This window comes from Anthonomus grandis, chromosome 4, assembly GCF_022605725.1.
Source record: "Anthonomus grandis grandis chromosome 4, icAntGran1.3, whole genome shotgun sequence".
Lineage (NCBI taxonomy): Eukaryota > Metazoa > Arthropoda > Insecta > Coleoptera > Curculionidae > Anthonomus > Anthonomus grandis.
Window position 1 is genome coordinate 9,811,546 of NC_065549.1, and position 21,640 is coordinate 9,833,185.

Sequence of the window (21,640 nt, forward strand, 5' to 3'; positions counted from 1 at the left end):
AAATAAAATTTAGGTTACCATTTTTTAAAAGATTCGTTGACGACATTGCCACGTGTATTCCAAAAACTGAAATAGAAAACATAAAAAGTACATTTAACAGTTTCCACCCTAAATTACAGTTCACTATAGAGTGTGAAACAAATAACAAACTTCCATTTCTAGACATTCTATTATTCAGAACAGAAGATAATACAATCATCACTGATTGGTATCACAAACCCACTTTCTCTGAGAGATTTCTTAACTACCAATCAAATCACTCATTTAAACAAAAATTAAACATAATTGGCAACCTAAAATCCCGCGCAATAGCCTTATCTCACTCCAGTTTTCATAAAAAAAATGTTAACAAAATTAAAGATATTTTACTAAAAAACAATTTTCCTCATAAACTATTAAACAAAATCCTAAACAACAACCCTACACCTATTAAAGTCAAAGAAAACCAAAACCATAAATTTGCAAAAATTCCTTATGTCAAAGGTTTGTCTGAAAGGCTATCAGGAGTTGTTTCTGATGATGAAGTCAGAATAGCGTTCAAAAATGAAAATACCATCAACAAATACTTCTCAAAACTAAAAGATAAAACACCAAATGAGTTACAAAGTGGCGTGGTTTATAAAATACCCTGTTCTGATTGTCAAGGTCTGTATGTGGGTCAAACGGGCAGGTACTTAAAAACCAGAATTAGCGAACACGAAAGAAGCGTAAAACCAACGAACTACGCAGCATCTGGGAAGACTGCTCTAGCAGAACACTCCTTCAATCAACAACACCAATTTGATTTTAACAGCACTCGGATCATTGGCAGAGAATCAAATTATAAAAAAAGAATTTTACTAGAAATGGTTAATATAAAAAAGTATAAAGAAAGCATAAATAAAAAACAAGACACCGATGATCTAAATGCAAGTTACTATAATTTAATTAATTTACTACCAAAAAGATAAAACTAAAACATAAAATTTATTTTTGTCAAAGAGCGTATGTCCCAAATTTAGATCACACAGTGTTTTAACAAATTAAGTTTCTGGTTTTGAACGTATAGATACATACATCTTCCTTATCTACTAATCCTTAACTTATCAACATAACATTGAATCATAAAAATTAAATAAATAAACGCTCGGAAGAATAAAAACATTTGTTTCTTGGCTTATTGTTGATTCTAGTTTGCCCACAGTAACACCTACAATTTAACTCATGTTAAAAATAACTCTACGCTCCTATTTTAATTATAACTTAAGAAACCTAGACTTAGGTAAGAGGTGTAATGTATATAAAAAAAAGAAAAATAGAAAAAAAAAAATTATTTTATACTGTTTTTTTTTTTTTTTAAATTTCTTTTAACGGATTGTACCTGAATGTAATTTTAACTGTGTCGTGGTTTTTGTTTTTTGTTGTTTTAATTTTTGTAACTTAAAGAACATTTATTTTAATAGTGTTTTTTATGTACTTGAAATTACTTTGTTTTATCTCTGTAATTACTTGAATCCATTTCAGTGTCCTGAGGATGACTTAATATAAGTCGAAACGTCGACATTTAGGTAAACAGGTTTCTCTTTTATTTCTGACCCCACCCAACAACCCTCCGCAATATTGAAGATATTGGGTCACAAACACGAAATTGAAAAAAATGCTATATTTTCCGGAATAGGCCGGAAAATGCCAAATAGTTAGGCAATTGATTCAAGACCATATGGTTCTGAATAGGTAATTTTAATGCTAAAATCGTTCTATATTGGAATTTTGATTGCCAAATTAATGCTGAAATATAATTTCTCCAAAACCTTATTATCTCAAAACCATCAAGCCCTCGTTTATGGCCATAACAACGTTATTGTTGATACTTGACTAGAACTAATTAGATTTTTAATTTACCTAAGGTTCCTAGTTCCTATTAGCACAAAATTTAACCTAAATAGTTCCATCAAGCAAGCCGATGACTATTGCAGAACCTTGATGCGGCTAAAAGGCAACTTTAAAAACCAACTGCTTGAGAAAATGTTACTTGGGATAGAACTTGGCAATTTGTTTGACTGGCTTTGTAACAATAAGTTAAGCTTAAATACCACAAATTCAAAATTTTGTATATTTGGTAGACGGTCGAAGACATCTTCTATTGACATTGAAAGTGTGAGTGTTTGTGTGGATGAACAGAAATTAGTTTACGAGAATCAAATTAAATATCTCGAATAATTTTATACTCGAACTTAACTTTTCAGGCTCATGCGGATTATATCATGTCAAAGTTTGCTAAAAAGGTAGGGTTCATTAATAGGGTGGGACAAAACTTATCAATGAATACAAAAATAACGTTATTTAATGCTACAGCTCTTTCGCATTTACAATTTTGTTCAACTCTTTTAAATTTTCCGCAATATAAAATCTCTCAATTGGAAAAAATTCAAAATAGGGCAATGAGAACAATATTGAGATGTAACCGCTATACTCCTATTAAAATAATGTTAAATGTCAAATATGTTGACCGTTCATCAACGAATTATGTTTAATGTTATTGTATTTATATTTAAGTTGAAGAAAATCCTTTTACCTAATTATATATGTGATAAGTTAGTGCTATTTCGTGATGTCCATAATTATAATACTAGGAATTTTACTGATTTTATTTTAGCTCATAAGTGTAACACCGTTGAAATGCTCAATTACGTGCTCTATAGAGGTTTGCTCGAATTTAATAAATTGCCTAATGACTTAAAAATCTTTAATAATATAAATAGTTTTAAACGATTATTAAGAGTACATATTTTAAAATTGTATTATTAGGCCCATGTTTTGTTTCTTATATTTAATTTTTATCGTTTTAATCTCTTTTTATTTTTGTATATGTAGCAATTTGCTAAATAAAGATTATTATTATTATTATTATTATTATTATTATTATTAATCACTGATTTTAGGGATTAATTCTAAACGTTCAAGTACAAACATGGTGTTTGGTTTCCAACGACTACAGGTTCAACACCTAACCATTCTAACATGAATAATACCATTAACTGCATATATGGTTTACTTTTAGCTTTACCAATTGTGCCTCATTGTGCAAACGTTTTTGATTAAGCATTAGTCTAAACAGTTCCCGATCTAGAGTCATGGTAATTTTTGCAAAATTGCTCGTTTTCATAAGACTCGATAAAAAAAAGGAATGGTAATTCTATTATAGTTTTAGATTTTAAATTAATTTTAAGTTAGATAAGTGCCATTCATTTTTAAGAAAAAATTAAACGAGCAATTTTTAAATTTTTTCAAAACGAAAATACGTCAACTGGATTTTATGAGGATCCTTGTTTTTAAAATTGTCATTTAAGAAATAGATTTTATGATTTTAAACTTAATGGAGATAAGAGAATAATAATAAAAATTCCAGAAAATTTGCAATGCTTAATAAAAGAAAATTAAGCATTGCAAATTTTCTTAGCTACGACAAACATTTTCTTACTTGTCCTTTTGTAAATAAAAAAATTTAGTAATAAAAGCTTATGAGAGAGTAAACCTAAAATTCTTATACGTTTCTTAGTTTATTGCCCCGTTTTACAAATTTCTGGAAAATATATAATGCATAACTTTAGCTTTAATATGCCTATTTATACCGTTTCTACTTTTAAATTAAAAACTGTATTTAAATTGCAAATAAATTTTTCATTTTATTGCTCTGGTAATATTAAAAATCCCAACGAAAATTTTAAATGTATATTTCTGTTGGTTACGCCGAACAGATCCTTTTTTGTTTCCTAAATATAAAAATTAAGAGTCCACGCTATACTTACACCTTTCTTATACCACAATATAATAAAACAACTGTTGTTTTATTATACTGTAATTATACCTTCTTAGGTATTATAAATCGCAAGAAAACTCATTGTGAATATCTCAAAATGGCTGGGACCCAACATTTTATATCTATATAAATTGAAATAGTAAACCCTTAACCCATTCAGGACGGTTGACGTACGGGTACGTTTTTCAAATCGGACATTGATGGCCTGATGCCGTACATATACTACCTTGTATGCAATAGCTTAGGACGACTGCCGTACATATTTTAAGGTTTTTAATTTTGTTCGGGACTGGTGCCGTACATCTACTGCTGCATTATACATCACACTTGGCCGAATGCCGTAGATGTACGTCAGTTATATCTTATTTGAAAGACTGCTGCCGTACCAGTACGGCAGTTAGAAAACTAATTAGTAGCAGGACAACTGAAGTACAGGTACGGCATTTTTTTATTTTTAGGGGCAAGTAAAAGGCATTTGTAATTCACATTTTTTTTTAATTCTGGAACTCGTAAATATCAAAAAACAAAAGTTAATTTCTTATATAGAAAATACAAAGAACAAACTAAAAACACAAACGAACGAAACTACAAATAACAAATACAGTTTTCTAAAACTTTTTAAAAGTTTGATACTGTTCAAAACAAGGGTGCACACAAAGTGCAATATTGCATTCTTTACACATAAAGCGGGTATCTGAGCGTTTTTTCTTTCGAAGCTGTGTGGTGGCACAAACATGACATCTTCTTTGTGTTCTCGATCCTTGAGCTGCAGTTGGTGGAACGGGGCTTGGAAAATGCCTTTCAATTATTCGAGTTGGATTATCAACACTACCAGGTGCGCCTCGTTTTTTCGTAGAAATGGGATATTTTTCAAATATTTGAGCCACAACTTGCAATCGAAAGTCTGAAAACGATGGTTTATTTCCTGTTTTGACTTGAAATAAAATATAAGCATTATACAAGCATAAGTCTTCTCTTCTTATACCACTTCAATGATTTTCTAGCACAATCAACAAAACTAATTTGCATGTCTATTTTGTCAACTGCTTCCATCTTTAAATTATATTCTAACACGCACTGAGGTTTCAAAACACGATCACCAGTTTTACGATTGAGTTTTCCGGTTTCCTTGAGGCATGGCTGTGATACTGAAGTTAACATGTGCACAAATTTCTTATCATGCCACTTCAGGGCTAACATGTTTTCAGTGGATGCACTCTCAACTTCTCCTTTTTTATGGGCTTACGAAACTCTGGCATCCCCTTTCTGGTGGCTTTCACAGTTCCAGTTCCTCCAGTTTCTTGCGTCACTAAGTACTCAAATAATTCTGGACTGGTGTACCAATTATCTACATACAAAATATGTTTTTTATTATAGTATTCTTTCATTAGGGTATCAATAATCTGTCCAGATTTTTCCCAAACTTTCCATTTTCTGATCCATTATAGTTGTTGAACCAGTGTATATAATAAACACCGAAATGTGTATAAGATAAAATAATCATGTCTAAAAATGGATTAAGAGTTACCTTCGTTGGCAGATAGTATTATTTCTAAAATTCTATCTCATTTATTTTTTCAATTACAGCTAAATCATCTTTTAATTATTTTTTTTGTGGTTAATATTGTGGACGTTAAGCGGTATTTTATTGGGATTTTTTCCAACTCTTCGTAACAGAAGGGTATCATCATCTAATTTTGTTCCCTACATGAGGTTATGTATAAAACAGATGACGAGCATAACTTTAATAACCTAAGGAGAAAAATTATGTTTAAATATGAATAATTTTTTTTTGTTTCGTTTTCTGGGGTAACCATTACATTTTTAAGTCATGGTCTGCACCATTTATCAGGTTTTTATTAGGACTTAAATTTGTTATTTAAAAAATCGATTTTATGAGTGATATTAAAAATTTCAACAAATTTGCCATGCGAAATTTTATTAGGTACGACAAACATTTTTTTAATTTTGTAAAAAAAAGTTTATGAGAAAGTAAATTAAAAATTTCTATACATTTTTTAGATTATTGCCCCGTAGGTTTTATATATCCCTAAAAAATTTAATATGCATAACTTAAATGACCATGATATAGCTTTTTGTATTTTTTCTAAAAATTGTATGTAAATTTGAAGGAACCACCTGACAGAGACTGACAATTTTTACAAGGCATAGAGTTGAACATTGGGAAAATGTATAACTAGGAAATTTGGAAATTGCTTGGAGAAGCATTTTTAAATACCTTGATATTATATTGGATCAAAAATTAATAAGAGAAAAGCATATCAATGGTATTATAGCTAAGGCTGAGAAAAATCTGAATTCTTAAAGGTTACTATAAAGCGCCATTATCTTAATCATAAAGTGTTATCTTGATCTTAGAGTCTATTTAATGTTTCATAGAGTTTACTTAATTGCTTTGATGGAATATGGATCCATTTTATATAGATCAGCAACAAAAATGAGAATAAAATATAATCGAAGCTTTTTCTACGATACCTATGCTGCCTGCGTAGCATCGCCACCTTTAGCAAAAATTGGAAAAACAACCATTGTACCTAAGAAGTCTGTATCTAACAGAAATATTTATTTTAAAAATCATTTTACAAGCAACTTAATTAGGTTATCAATACTTATAAATATAAATAAATATTAGATTAATTGGACCACAAATAAATATTAGAGCCTTATATGGAAAACTGCGTATTTTCATTCAGACCCCGTCAATAACCAAAACTTAATGATTATGTAAATATCCTTTTGGGTATAAAATTTTTAGTACCTACCTATGCAATAAAAATCCGGAATATAATAATAATGTAGCTAAAAAGATCCTGTACCAGCAGGAGACGTCCGTGTTTACACCGATGCATCCCAAGCATAAGAGGGTGTAAGTGCATATTTCATACATGACTAAAAACTCAAAAGATCTTTTGGAATAAATCAACGCAGCTCTATTTTAACTGCCAAGGCTTATGCTATTATTGCTATTCTATACTATATAACTTCAATTTATTACAATTCTATAACATAATCCCTTGCCTTAAGAAAAGCAATAGACATAGAGGCAAAAATTTGGTGAATATAGAGCCAATAACTGTAATCTTATACAAAGACCAAAAAGCAACTTACATTGGAGTCATCAATTAAAAATAACAACTTCAATAAGAGTAATATTACTAGGTTTATTAGACTTATCTGGTATATGTTAGTCAAACCAACAGGCATCCACTTTTTTTAAACTAACAAATGACACAATTGAATCTGATATCGACGAATGCATAAAATTTAGTAAATATATCAAAGGAAGACAGTAAAATTAATCATATATTAATTAATTTTGTTCAAATGATTGAACGAAAGCTTAAGTTGAGTTCTCCCATATGTTTTACTACCTTATGTAACAATCCTTAGCTTCCTGATCCTTTCCTTCAGTGATGGTCCAGTGTTGTGTGTATATAACTTGCCTTACCCTTGGTATAAAGGGTCCATGTCAAAACTCCCTTAAATAGTGCAGTACAGTGGAAAATATCTAACATAAATTCAGATTAGGTTAAGGTAGTGGCTTAATGCACTATGTGCAAAGCCATAAAAAAAAACCTGTGTTTTGGTATGGATCAGTTTTTTATCTAAACTAATTCCTTCTCTTTGGAATTAAGAATATACGTCTAAATTAAAAGTTAATAAGTGCCTTCATGCTTTCATTATCAAATTAAAAATTATAACCCTAAGAAAGTCTGTCACGCATAACTTAAATAGCTAGTATACAGCTTTCTTTTCGATTTTTTTATAACACTTAAATTCTAAATTTCAAGAAAATTATGTAAACTGGGAGGAAGCACCTGAAACCCATCATGCATTTTTCATTTATTTTTGTGGTGATATAACAAATCCCAAAAAGAAAACTGCCAGGCAGAGCTTAATAGGTTACGACAATTTTTTTTCACTTTTTTCTCTTATAAACAGAGAAACTTTATTAGAAAAAAAACTGAAAGTACTTATACATTTTTTAATTAATTGCCTCGCAAATTTTAAAAATCCCAAAGAAATTTATTGTGCATAACTTAAATGGCGATCGCACAACTTTTCTTACTTTCCCTTATCATTTTCGCTGTTAAATTAAAAATTTAACTCCGTTCCAGACCGTTTTAATATACACTCTAATGACTCCAGACTATAGTATCCGAGCCAAAATAAAAATAATTAAAGCATGCCGCCGGGCATTTAATAAAGTAAATGAAATTTTCACTAAAGTTTTTTTCCGATGCCATTAAACCGGCAATAGTTCTTTGTTAATTTTGTCTATTTTAATTAGCTGCCTTTTAATTATTCCGTAATTATAATTTATTATTTCAACGTTTTATTAAATCCGGCCGGTTTTGTTTTTACAATGAGGCACGGGAAAAAGGACCGGAGGCGATAATATCAATTTAAAAATGCCGATTGAAGGCCATTACGGCTATTTATTGTTTTAATAAATGCCAAAATGTAATTAATTGTTTTTTATTTTCAGGAATGCTCGGTGTTTGTCTTTGAAAAACGATGCGCCGAAAAGTTACACAAGCCGAAACGAAAAGAGACTGTTACCGAAATTTTACGGAATGGCATTAAAGAATTAGAATTGTACAGACATCCAAAGGTAAGGTTTTATTGAAATTATAATGAAACTGTATTAGTTGTTTATTTTATTAGCTGCTTCACGTTCTGCACACAATAGAAGAGTGCGAGAACACTTTGGCATTCGCTACAGAGCCGGTTTACGCCAGTTTGGCCAACATATTTGCATTTCAAGAGGCTGCTACCACTACGTCATCTCCTGGAGGTACACAACAGCCACCTTTAAAGCCCGGACTCATTCAAAGGGAATATAATTTTTTGGATATCGAGTATAAATATGGATTGCTACAGGTAACATTAGTCTGGGTTTTTTTTTCATTTGTGCATAAAGGCTTAAGAGGGACGAGTATAAACATTCTAAAACGAAAACGATCTTTAACCAATTGGACTTAATTGATTATAATTTATTTATTTTTGAGAATAGGTAAAAGAGAAAAAAATAAAGGAATTAATTAAAATTTGATTTTTTATGCCATAATCAAATTTTAAAAATAATTTTGTGCATAACTAAAGTGTCTCTAATACACCTTTTTTTGACTAGAAGCTAGAAAGGTACTTGAAAGTGATTAGAACAGCTTTTTTTTCTATTTAAGATGAAAAATGTAGCTTCTTCTTATCACACCCTCTACTCACAAAGGTTGATGGTCCACATGGCTAACGTTATCCTAAATACAGCTCTAAAAATCTCAATCAAAGTGCACCCGAAATATCTTTTGATGTCTTTGAACCAGGAGTTCTTACGTCCTTCAATAAATCTTTTTCCCTGAATTTTCCCTCAATTATCAGCCTCAGTAATTCGTATTTTTCGCCTCTCTTGATAGGGCCTATGTATCGACTACGTACTAAGAAAATAATTAATTTAGCTTAGAAGTATTCATGTGTAGTCCGAATCGTTTACTATTGTATAATCCAGTCCATTATTTTTTGCAAGTCTGATTTGTTATTTGCTAGGATCACGATGCTATCTGCGTATTTTATATTAGTAATGCCGACTTAATTCACTTTAATACTTTCCATATCTTCCAATAGCATTGCTATAAAAATGGCTTCCAGGTAAATGTTAAATAGAAGTAGATACAAAATGCACCCTTGCCGTAGTTTCTTCATTATTGACATAGCATCCGAAGTCTTCTCGTCTACTCTCACCTCTGCAGTTTGGTTTCTGGACAGCTGTGCTATGTTTATAATATTTGAAATCCTGATAATATCTCTAGCATCTTCTTATGTTTAACGCAATCAAATGCTTTACGATAGTTAATAAGACAATTTACCTTTATTCATGTCCCTACTTCTCTGTGTTAGGACGTTCAAAGAAAAAAGAGCTTTTTGAGTGCTGAATCCACTCTGAAATCCGAATTATGTATTACTTATTGGTTCCTCGCTTTTCTTATAAATTCGTGTATGGATTATGGTTAGGAATGCTTTGAGGATGTGAGACATCAGACTAATTATGCGGTAATCATTACACTGAAAGCAGTTTGTCTTTTTTTGGAATCTCCACGAAGGTAGACTTGAATTATTCGGAAGGGATTTTTCGTGCACGGTAGATGGTGTTGAATAATTCAACTATAAGCTCTAGGCGAGTGCCTTTTTAGTTTGCGACAGCTTTAAGCACCTCTGCATGCTCTATTTTATCTGATTCTGTAGTTTTTCTGTTTTTTTGAATTTTGGATAAATCAATGACTTCGGTCTTTGTAAGAATATTTCCTTTCTCTTTATCATCATTCACCTTTATGGAAAGTCAGGTTGGTCATCATAAAACAATTCCTCCACGGAGTTACTCTATCTCTTTTCTTCGATCCTATTTCATATAGCATTTGTATTTGCCAACTGCTTTTTCCTCTCTATTCCTATGAGCTCTTTTAACTTTTTGTGCACGTTGAACGAATCATGTTTTTGCTAATTTCTCGGCTTTTCTTGGACAGATATAACTCCATTGCTTTTCTATACATTCTCTTCATGGTCCTGTTTATCTCCTTATAATTCAGCGAAATTCGCTTATACTTCCCTTATTAATTTGAAGCTAAAAATTATAGCTACCTAAAAGTGAAAATTCTTATGTATTGTATGTATTAATTTATCGACACTTCTCAGATGCATAACATAAATGGCTGTGATACACATTTTCCTAAAATTTGTCCAAAACAGCTAAAAACCCTTATTTCTAATTTAAAAATAAAATGTTATAAAACCAAAAGGTCCTTAGAAAATTTGCCATGCATGATGTAGTATAAATCTTTCAAATACTCTTAATATAAACTTTATTGACTTTTTTTCTCACATCCATGAATTTACCTATGATTCAAGGTGTTTACACGTTGGCAGTATAGGCAATTATAAGCAATAATATTTATAAATATTTCAAATCAATACAATAGAAAATATACATTAATAACAAAACATAACATCTTGCCCTCTTTCAGTTTTTTCGTTTTAAAGTTCACGAAAATAATGGGTGCAGTAAAGGAGGTTTATTTTACTGACAAAATATGATATAATGTATTCTTTACAATAATAAATAGAAAACCATCTTTTATCAATTAGTATTCTTAAGAAAGAGAAGATTTTTTTTTTAATTTTTACCCATATCTCTAGAACTAAGTGCTTAAAAAATATTTTTTTACAAAGTATGTCAGAGAAAAAACAGTAAAATATTTTTTTTAAACTGTACTTTTTACTAATTTTGAAAAAAATATCATATATAATTGAACCGGCTATGATACACCTTTACACATTTTTTAGCTAGAAGCTAAGAAGGTTTGAAAACAAATTATATTTGTTAATATGTTATCTTGGTGACCGAGTTAATTATTTTAAGTTTTTCAGTTTAGTCGGATATGGGGCCAGTTCTTTTAAATTTTTTACTGCTAACTAATATATTAGGCCATTTTTACAACCATAAAAATAAGTTATTTTACTGACTTAAAAAAGGCATGACATAGGCCCAAACGCTGACAAAAAAAAATTAAAAGACTTGCAGTATTTTTTTGTTCAATTTTTTGTAGTCGAGTAAAATTTAAAAAAAAATCATGCATAATTTAAATGGACATGCAACACTTTTCTTATCTTGCTCCCGTTTAAGATGAAAATTTTAGCTATCTAAAAGTAAGTACTTTTATGTATTGCAGAGGGTGTATGTAATAAAATATGTAGAATAACTTTAACCATCGAATCCTTGGTCAATTTAGAAACGAAATGTTCATATGCCATTATAAATCCATTAGAGACCCATTTTTATATGAACATTTCATTTTCGAATTGACCAAGGACATGATAAATAGGTTTGTCTACATATTTTATGATTACCCTGTAATACAGATAATAATAAGATAATACATTATTGATGAGTTTGGCATGCATTAGTTAAATGGCTATCATACGAAATTTTGTACAACTCTTTTAAGACAGCTAAAAATCCCTGTTCCTAATTTAAAATTAAATAAGAGTTATGAATTTCAAGAAAATTTGTCGTGTTCATAAAACATATTTTTCTAATACTTTTAATATGCACTTTATTTACTTTTATTCACACATACAAAAATATCTCCATAATTAAAAAAGTTGCGCTGAAAATCGCGAACAGACCTTGAAACAAAAATATAAAAAAAATATTTGTCCTTAATTTTAAATTACATATTGGCAGTAACGATAATATTTATAATTTAAATAATTATGTCACAGGTTCTTTTAGCCATTCCCATTTAAAATTAAAATTCTAGCTGTTTAAAAGTAAGAACTCTTGTGTATTGTTTTATTAATAAATTTGGTATGCATAACTTAAGTAGATCTAATACAGATTTTTCTACAATTAAATGAATTAATTAATCAAAGTATATTTCTGATACTTGTAATATATGTATACTCAATTCATTGTTTTTTCACTCATACCTGAATATCCCCAATTACTCAAAGGAGGTACACTCAAAATATCAAAAAGGCCTTTAAACAAATATTGATTTTTATCGGTCGCATCAAAAAAATATGTTTTCCTATTGCTTCAATGCACATTGGGAATATAGGGAATATAGAAAGAATATTCTTCTAAAATACTTTTTGAAAATAATATGTTGCCACGTTTGCACCTTTAATGTTACATTAACAGTACTCCAGATATTTTATATTAAAAACTGGATCCAATGCATTCTGCTATAAGGACTAAGGAGTGAACCTGGACATATTGTTTGATTTCTCTGTTGTCAGTAATTTTATGATATTCTTTCTTATTTAGCAAAATTAAGGACAGTTAAATTTCCTTTAAAAAAGGCCTATATAGCTTTTATGTAACATACACATTAAATTAGATATTTTAATTAACTTGCTTCTCACTAAGGAGCATCCTTAAATAATTTGTAAATTTAACTAAATAATGATTTATCATCAAGTGAAAAAGAAATTGTATGTTATAAAATGCCATAATATTTTTGCTATAAAGGCATTTATATAGCGTGCTTGTGTGCAGAATCTTAAAAAGACACTTAAAAAGAATGTGATTAATATCACCATTTACTCCGCAAGAACAGTTTGGGTAGTTTGAAATTTTGATTTTATGCAAACGGGTGTGCCATGATTAAATCTGAATCTACAAAGCAGTGATATATCTATTATATTACCATTTTTATACCAGTGTTTGGCCGCAATATTTTTGTGAATTTTATACTACTTAGGGGTGTAATAATTGTCCAAATCGTTGCAATAATGTGCAGCTCTCAATAAATAGAACTTCTGAAATGATACGGATAAAAATGCTTGGGATGAAAAATTCTTACAATAAATAACTTTGAAGTAGAAAATAAAAATTCTAGCTTGAGTGAATTAAAAGCTTTAGATGAAAATATCTTGAATAGGATGAATTAAATACAGTGCATATTTTAAATTCTAAAAAAGTCCAAAAAATTTAAAGAATTAAAAAAAATCAAAAAGCTGCTGGCATAATTAAAAAAAGGCAAATTTTTTAAAAATTGTATTAGAAATTTTGTTAGAAACAAAGATTAAATGCTAAATTTTTGGCCAAAATTAAAAACATTAATTACCCTGTATTGTAGTTGTGTTTGAAATTCGAACTAGGAAATCGTGCTAAATTTCTTTGATTAAGACCATTAAAGCTTAAAATTTTACACTTTTTTACCCCAAAATTAACTATGTCAGACCAAGTCACTAAAACCCTCCAAATTCCTTAAATTTTCCATTATTATTGTCTCCATTCCGCAAGTTTTTTTTACGTGCATATATCGTAAAGTTTCAAAGCGTATTCATCCGACTATACATGCATTTCCTTTGATGTCGACCAGCCACATGCCTTTTGCAGTTTCGCTATTTTTTTAAATCTTGTTGTCGCAACTTTTATTCGAAGCTTAGGGGAAATTTTTAAAAATTACTTTATGCTCTTTCGAAACTTTTATGCTTCAAATTCTTCATTTATCAAAGGGTAACTTTTAAAAATAATCCCAACAGTTTTATTTGAGAACACCCTATTTGTGTCGAATTTAATACTTTTATGTGGCTATTTTTTAGATAACTGAGGCATTGGCTTTCCTACATTTTACTGGTCACGTTATCCATAAGAACGTGTGTCCTGGCAGTATATTGGTCACGAAAAGGGGCACGTGGAAGTTGGCTGGGTTAGAGTTTATTGGTATGTAAACATGAAACTGTTAAATTAGTTCTAAGCTGGTTTAAGTTACAAGTTCTTAGCAATGTTATTTGTATTTTTTATAATTGTATTGTTTTTATAATTTTTTTTACAACTGGATTATAGATATATAAGGATATATAGATATAGATATATTATAAATATCCAAACATTATTTAAAATAGAAATTTCACAACAACATTTGTTCTAAAATGGAAGAAAAATAGATTTTTTGATGTTATAAGCATGTCTAAACATAATAATTAATTTATATTTTTAATATTTCTAAGCGTATAAATAATTTTATTTATTAGAATTTTCTCACTTTTTAATTTTTTATTTCCTAGATAATTCTATGTAAGAGGGGACTTTGGTTGTTGTAACTATTTTTACAAACTACTTACAAACTCATTATGACGACATGACAAGTTCTTTTTTGCTCACTCTTGTTTCAGAGCAAAGAATTTAAAAAATCCCAACAATAAATCTGACTTAGCGACACCTAAGTCGGCCTATAAGGCAAATAATAAAAACCAACCATTAAAATTATTAAGAATGAACCCCTAGTTTTTTAACAATAACACTTCAGAGTTTCCTCAAATTACCACGACGTATACAAACTTTCCTCGCCTTAAACATCAAATTATATTTTAAATTGAGGAAACTTTAAGGAGTTTCGCATTTCATAAAGAAAACTGTTATTATATTGTTTATTTCTATTCATTTTTAATGTTTATTCTTTTTACTATTTTCCTTTAAAGGGGCGTTACGACATTTTTAAATATCTTTTTATCAAGTCAGCTGAAAAATCATTTTTTCATTTTAGCTTTTACATATAAATAGTTAAATGAATTGGGGGAATAAATAATAACTAATATTAATTCCTAAAAAAACTGTACGCATGTGAAAATTGCGAATTTCAATTATTAAAATGGCAGTTCTTATAAAGAGGCAAAGGTACGACCTTATTATTAGATTCACTTTCTAGATCGCTTTGTAAGAAAAAAAATTGACTATTAACACATTGAGTGCCGCCATTAAAAAAAAATGGTCCCGGAGGCCGTTACATTTTTTATATGTAATAGTGCTTACAATAACATAATAGTTAAAATATAATTTTAAAAATATTGTTTTTTTATTTAAAAGTTTGTACTTTTTAGATTTATTTTCATGGTAACACATTGGTCTCACGAGGCCTGGAAATAATTCAAAGGTTCAGGTGGCCGCATGAATCCAATGTGTCACCACGGTCGGTTATGTCCGTATCGCCACCGCACGCCAACAAGGAACGTGACATGCAGTAGCCCAAACAATATTGAGTGGAATGTAATCAAAAGATATGCGTAAAACGTGTTTGGTCCGCTATACTGGCCTTTAGAAGCGTGCGACGGATCGTTAGGAAATCCAATAATTCAGTTCAATTTAGTATTTGTAGTGGATAGCGGTTTTTGTTTCACGTGTAGTAACCAGTAATGTCGTACGATGATGAGCAAACGCGCCTAGATGCCTTATGGCAGGAAATGTTGTCAGATGAAGAAGATGATGCCTTTCAAAATGATGCATCTTCCGACGAATATCAACTATCAAGTTCCTCTGAGGAATCAGATGATAGTGAAATGGATTCGCCTCCCAGAAAAATAAAGCGCCAAACGAAAAAAATACAAGTTGATTCCCCTCGTGGGGCCACGACAATACAAGTTGATCCCTGTACATCTCGTGAGGGTACAAGCACACAATTAGTGAGGCCATAGAAAATGTTATACGATCATTACCTCCAATTGACTCCGATGAAGAAGAAAATGATTCGCCTGAAACTAATTTGTATGCTTCTCAGTCTCAACAAAAAAATGTTTATCCAAAGGCACGTGTGCATACATGAAAACCAACAAATCACGAAGAAATTAAAAAGTTTCTTGGTGTAGTGATGTGGATGGGTTTGTGTCCATTTCCAACACAACCGTCCTACTGGAGGAAGAAGAAAATCTACAAAAACCTTTGGCCAGAAATAATTTCAAGGAATAGGTTTCAACTTCTTCTGAAAATGCTACATTTTAGCAACAATGAGGTTATAACCGAAGATGCGAAAGCTAAATCCCTTACTAAAAGAAATCCGTGAAATTTTCCAGCGAGTCATTGTGCCCTCCGAATATGTCTGCATCGATGAAACCCTTGTGCCATTCCGAGGGCGATTGTCTTTTTTACAATATATTAGCAACAAAAAACACAAGTTTGGTATCAAACTTTTTAAACTATGCCTTAGTGGTGGTTATACTTACGATTTGAAAGTATATTGTGGAAAATCAAAAGATGAAAATGTTAGTGTACCAACCAAAATTGTTCTAGATTTAATGGATAATCTCTTAGATAAAGGAAGAATTTTATGCACCGATAACTATTATACGTCAGTAAGCTTGGCTTTGGCTCTTTCGAATCGCAAAACTCATCTTTTAGGAACATTGAGGGCAAATCGAAAATTCAACCCAAAAAATGTCACACAAAAGAAGTTACAGGTAGGAGAAACCGTGGCTGAAGAATGTAGACAAGGAGTGATAATTTAAAAGTGGAGAGATCGGCGAGATGTACTTGCACTGAGCACTAGACACGGAAGTGAAATGGTGGACGTCAAAAGAAAAGGAAAAGATGTGAAGAAGCCTAAAATTATTGTCGAGTATATTAAATATAAAGCGTACATTGATATCTCCGACCAGATGAAATCCTACAACTGCAGCCTAAGAAAGAGTCTGAAATGCTATAGAAAGCTAGCTATTGAAATTTTAACTGGTACAGCATTTTTTTTATGTAATAAGTTTTTTTTTCATAAAAAATATTACCTCTAATTTTTTTTAATATTTTATATTTCGCTTTTGAAACAATAAAGCTTATTTGTAAGAATCTAAGATGGTTTTATTTCCAAAAAAGAGAACAAATAAAAACAAAATTTAAAAAATCGTAACTACTGACCCAATTGTCCCATGGTGCCACGTCGGCTTCACTATTCACTGGCCAAACATATTTTCGGGATCCAAAGGCCGCCTACTCAAAGATCCCATGCATTTAAATACGCTTTGTGAAGCCAGCCGGGCACCACGCGGCAAAAATTACACATCAGTAGTATGAGACCACTGTGGCTTCACGCGGCCACATACTCCCAAAGCTTTATGAAGCCATATTGGTCTCATACGGCACTCAACGTGTTAAAAGTGAACCCCTAGTTGTTTTCCACAATCATCTTCCAAAAACTGAAAAATCTACTTTCCATTTTAGCTTTTACATATAAATAGTTAAATTAATTTGAATAATAAGTAATAACTAAAATTAATTCCTAAGAAAACTGTACCCATGTGTGCATTTTGGATAATGCGAATTTCAATTATTAAAATGGCAGTTCTTAGAAAGAAGCAAAGGTATGACTTTATTAATTTCACTCTCTAGATCGCTTTGTAAGAAAAAAATGGACTATTAAGAGTGAGCCCCTAGTTATTTTCCACAATCGTCTTTTTTAATTTTCTTAAATTACCTTAAGGCATAAATTGTTTTGCCTTAAATACGGTATGATGTACTTTCATGACCCTTAATACCTTTCTTTAAAAAAAAAGTTAATTTAGATATACAGGTCAATCAGCTTCTCACCAGCTAATTGTATTAATAAATAAAATACAAGACAAAATAAAAGCCGACAGTAAAAAATTGTATCCCTTTGTGACTTTAACTTTGTGTTTTTATTTACTTTTGTATTTCACTCTAATATGTTAAAATCGTGTGACACATTATTATAAGCAGCATACAATTTTTTACTCACTTTCTAAGTGAGCTAAGTCGGCTTATAAGAAAAAGAATAAAAACCAACCATTAAAATTATTAAGAATGAACCCCTAGTTTTTTAACAATAGCACTTCAGAGTTTCCTCAAATTACCACGACGTATACAAACTTTCCTCGCCTTAAACATCAAATTATATTATAAATTGAGGAAACCTTAAGGAGTTTAGCACTTCATAAAGAAAACTGTTGTTCTATTATTTATTTATTTTCATTTTTAATGTTTATTCTTTTTACTATTTTCTTTTAAAGGAGCGTTAAGACATTTCGAAATATCTTTTGATCAAGAAAGCTGAAAAATCTACTTTTCATTTTAGCTTTTACATATAAATAGTTAAATTATTTGGAATAATAAGTAATAACTAAAATTAATTCCTAAAAAAACTATACGCATGTGTGCATTTTGAAAAATGCGAATTTTAATTATTAAAATGGCAGTTGTAAGAAAGAAGCAAAGGTACGACTTTATTATTAGTTTCACTCTCTAGATCTCTTTGTAAGAAAAAAAATGGACTATTTAGAGTAAACCCCTAGTTGTTTTCCACAATCGTCTTCCAAAGTTTCCTCAAATTACCTTAAGGCATGAATTTTTTTCGCCTTAAATACGGAATAATGTGCTTTCATGGGCCTTAATACCTTTCCTAAAAAAAAAATTGTTAATTTAGATATGCAGGTCAATCAGCTTCTCACCAGCCAACCTCACGTTAATATTCGATAAAAAATTTTATGTTATGTAAGTGATTAATAAATAAAATCAAAAATTATATCCCTTTGTGACGTTAACTTTGTGTATTTATTTTTTTTTGTATTTCACTCTAATATGTTAAATAGGAATACTCATCGTGAGACACATTATTATAAGCAGCATACAATTTTCTTTTAATTTGATTGATAATAGCTCACAATTTTCCCAGACTACGTAAGAGAGATTTTCGCTTGATGTAACTATTTTTATTGACTTCTTCTTTATTTTGACTAACAAGCTCGTCGCGACCACATAACAAGCTCTTTTTTTCTTACTTTTGTTTCAAAAAAAAGTTTGAAATTTAGTAATAAAAACGATAAAAAATCTCACTTAGCATCCTAAGTCGGTCTGCAAGCAAAAGAATAAAAAATAACGATTAAAATGATTAAGAATGAACTACCAGTTTTTTAACAATAGCACTTCAGAGTTCTCAAATTACCATCATGGATACAAACTTTTCTCGCCTTAAACATCAAATTATATTATAAATTAAGGAAATCTTAAGGATTTAGGCACTTCATAAAGAAAACTGTTTTTATATTGTTTTAATTTTTTACGTTCTTTCTTTTTATTATTTTTAAGTAAAGGGACGTTATAATACTTTTACATAGCGTTCGTTATTCTCAAAAAAATTAGCTATTAATTTTAGCCGTTACAAATAAATTTAATTAAGTTATAAGATGACATCGCATTAGCCTTAAAAGATAAAGTAACACATTATATTATAATACGTCGTAAATTTAGTGCTAAGATTGGGAAAAGTACTGAGCCTATAGGAAGGATTCAGTTAAAAAAAAACTTATTCCAAATTAACAGTTTTTTCCAAAAAAAGGATCGATAAACCAAAAATGCAGTACAACTTTACTTAGTTTCCTGCCAGAAAATCTTCTACGACAAGGATTATCAAAGATGGACATAGTAGAGTCCTGATAGAGTAACTCAAAATTAGATTGATTTTATCATTACCAACAATAAGAAAATCTTTAGAGATATTATAATACTGAATCAGTTTTCAATGAGTAGCGATCACAAAATGGTAAGAGCCTGCATAAAAATAGACCTTGGAGAAGACAAGGATTGTTTAATTAACTTTATAGTATCATAGGCTTTGTTGAAATTCATGAATATCATTACTAAAGTTCTATTGTATTTGAAGTGTTTTAATGCTTTGGAGTTGGTCTTTCATTCCAAATCTACGACGAAAGCCTGCCTGTTCTATAGGTTAATAGAAATATAATTAATTTTCCAGTCGGGTAGTTAAAATTTAAGTAAATAGTTTGTAATTGTAACTTAAGAAGCCTATTAATAGGCAGTTCTCTAGTTCTACTATATTTCTTTTGTGTTTGAAAAATGAGTTATAAGACTTGGATAATTGCAAATTCCTGGAGAAGTTTCAAAATAACTTGAAATATCTGGAATAATAAGAAAAAATAAAAATAAGATCTGGCCTATTCCGAATGCCTAAATGAGTTAAAAAATTAGTAGAAATGCCTGGAATAAAAATAAAGAAAATCAAAGAACCTGGAAAAGTTTAATTATCTTAAACGTCTTGAAAAAAAATTGCCTTAAATACCTAAAACATAATAACAAATTACTTCTTGAGCCTAATTCGAAATTTGAAGCCCTACAAAATAGACAAAGCAGGATTACAATATTGGTGTTATACCAATTTTCGTAGACTTTTAACTATTAAAGAGGCATAGATTGAGAAGCTGTTTTATTTTTAGCAGTAGATGTTTTTATTGTATCTGTAACTATGTTGTCTACCCCTCGCGTTTTATTATTTTTTATGTTTATGCTAATTCTATTTCCTTCATAGTATGATTAGGAAGCTGTTCTAATCATTGGTTAGTTAGGTCCTTAAATCCAAATTGCCAGAGATAATCAAACCACTCAACGGAAGAGAAAAATTTGAAGGAAAACCTTGCCTATAAAGCTATATCAAATATCTTCACGAGAAACCTATGCAATCACCAAAAAAAGAAGATTTTTGACCAATGTGGGCTCCTAGGCATAACTTTGAAGGTGGAGAAAAATTTTCTTTAATCTAGGCCACAGCAATCAAATTCAGAAAAGACCAAAGAATAATGGAAATATCAGTACTGGGACTTTAGGAGAGTCAGAATAGAGAAAATAAGAAAAAGAAAAGACATCATGGATGTTATCGAGCACACAACATGACCACACTGATGGACGGTGGACTAGATCATGAAGTGGAAACCACGTACTGACAAAAGGAATAAAGGCAGACCATGTTAACAAATCTGTGGCTGAAAAGAAGCTAATACAACTAGAATAATTTAGGGTAGGCCTATGTTCAACTTTTTCTCCATTTAAAAAATTTTGAATTTTCTACTCTAAAAATGGCGCCTAGAAATTAGCAAACGTATCATCTTCGTAATAGTTTCACTCTCCAGATCGCTTTGTAAGAAAAAGAGTGCACTATTATGAACAAACCTCTATTTTTATTTATTTTATTATTGTGGATGATAGATTTTGTGTTTTGGTATATCCGTAGTCGACTCTCCATTCCTAATGTGCCTTCCACAATGCATTTAGCGCTATTGTATCGAAGGCTTTGTGGAGGTCTACGAATGTCATTACTAAAGCTCTGTTGTGTTTGATGATCTTTTCTATTTAAAGTGTTTTGACCCTTTGTCGGTGGTCATTTGTACCAAATCCACGACGAAAGCCTATCTATGTCATAGGTTGTTGGAAATCGAATTTATTTTCCACTCGGGTGGTTATAACTTGAGTAAACCGTTTGTAAAGGTGCCTTAAGAGGCTTGTTGGTCGAGAGTTCTCTAGTTTTGCTACATTTCTTTTTGTTGAAAAATGAGTCATAGGACTTGGACAATTGGAAATTCTCGAAGAAGTTGAGTAGAAATGTCTGGAATAAAAATTAATCCAAAAGCCTTGGAAGTTTATGCATTTTAAACGCCTTAAAAAAATAGCTTCAAATGCCTGAATAAAGATGACAAATTACTACTTGAGCTCTATGCGAAATTCGGAGTCCTGCAAAATAGGCAAAGCAG

At 30.4% G+C, this 21,640-nt stretch overlaps 1 protein-coding gene across 1 annotated transcript in view; it reads left to right on the forward strand.

Moving 5' to 3' along the window:
- The window catches only part of LOC126735304 (SCY1-like protein 2), a 185,261-nt gene that overhangs the window by 79,881 nt on the left and 83,740 nt on the right, over positions 1-21,640 (forward strand). Inside the window, exons 3-5 of the mRNA XM_050439254.1 lie at positions 8,310-8,435; positions 8,489-8,704; positions 13,925-14,045. Of these exons, the coding sequence (XP_050295211.1) occupies positions 8,310-8,435; positions 8,489-8,704; positions 13,925-14,045 (463 nt within the window). The remainder of the gene's footprint in view (positions 1-8,309; positions 8,436-8,488; positions 8,705-13,924; positions 14,046-21,640) is intronic.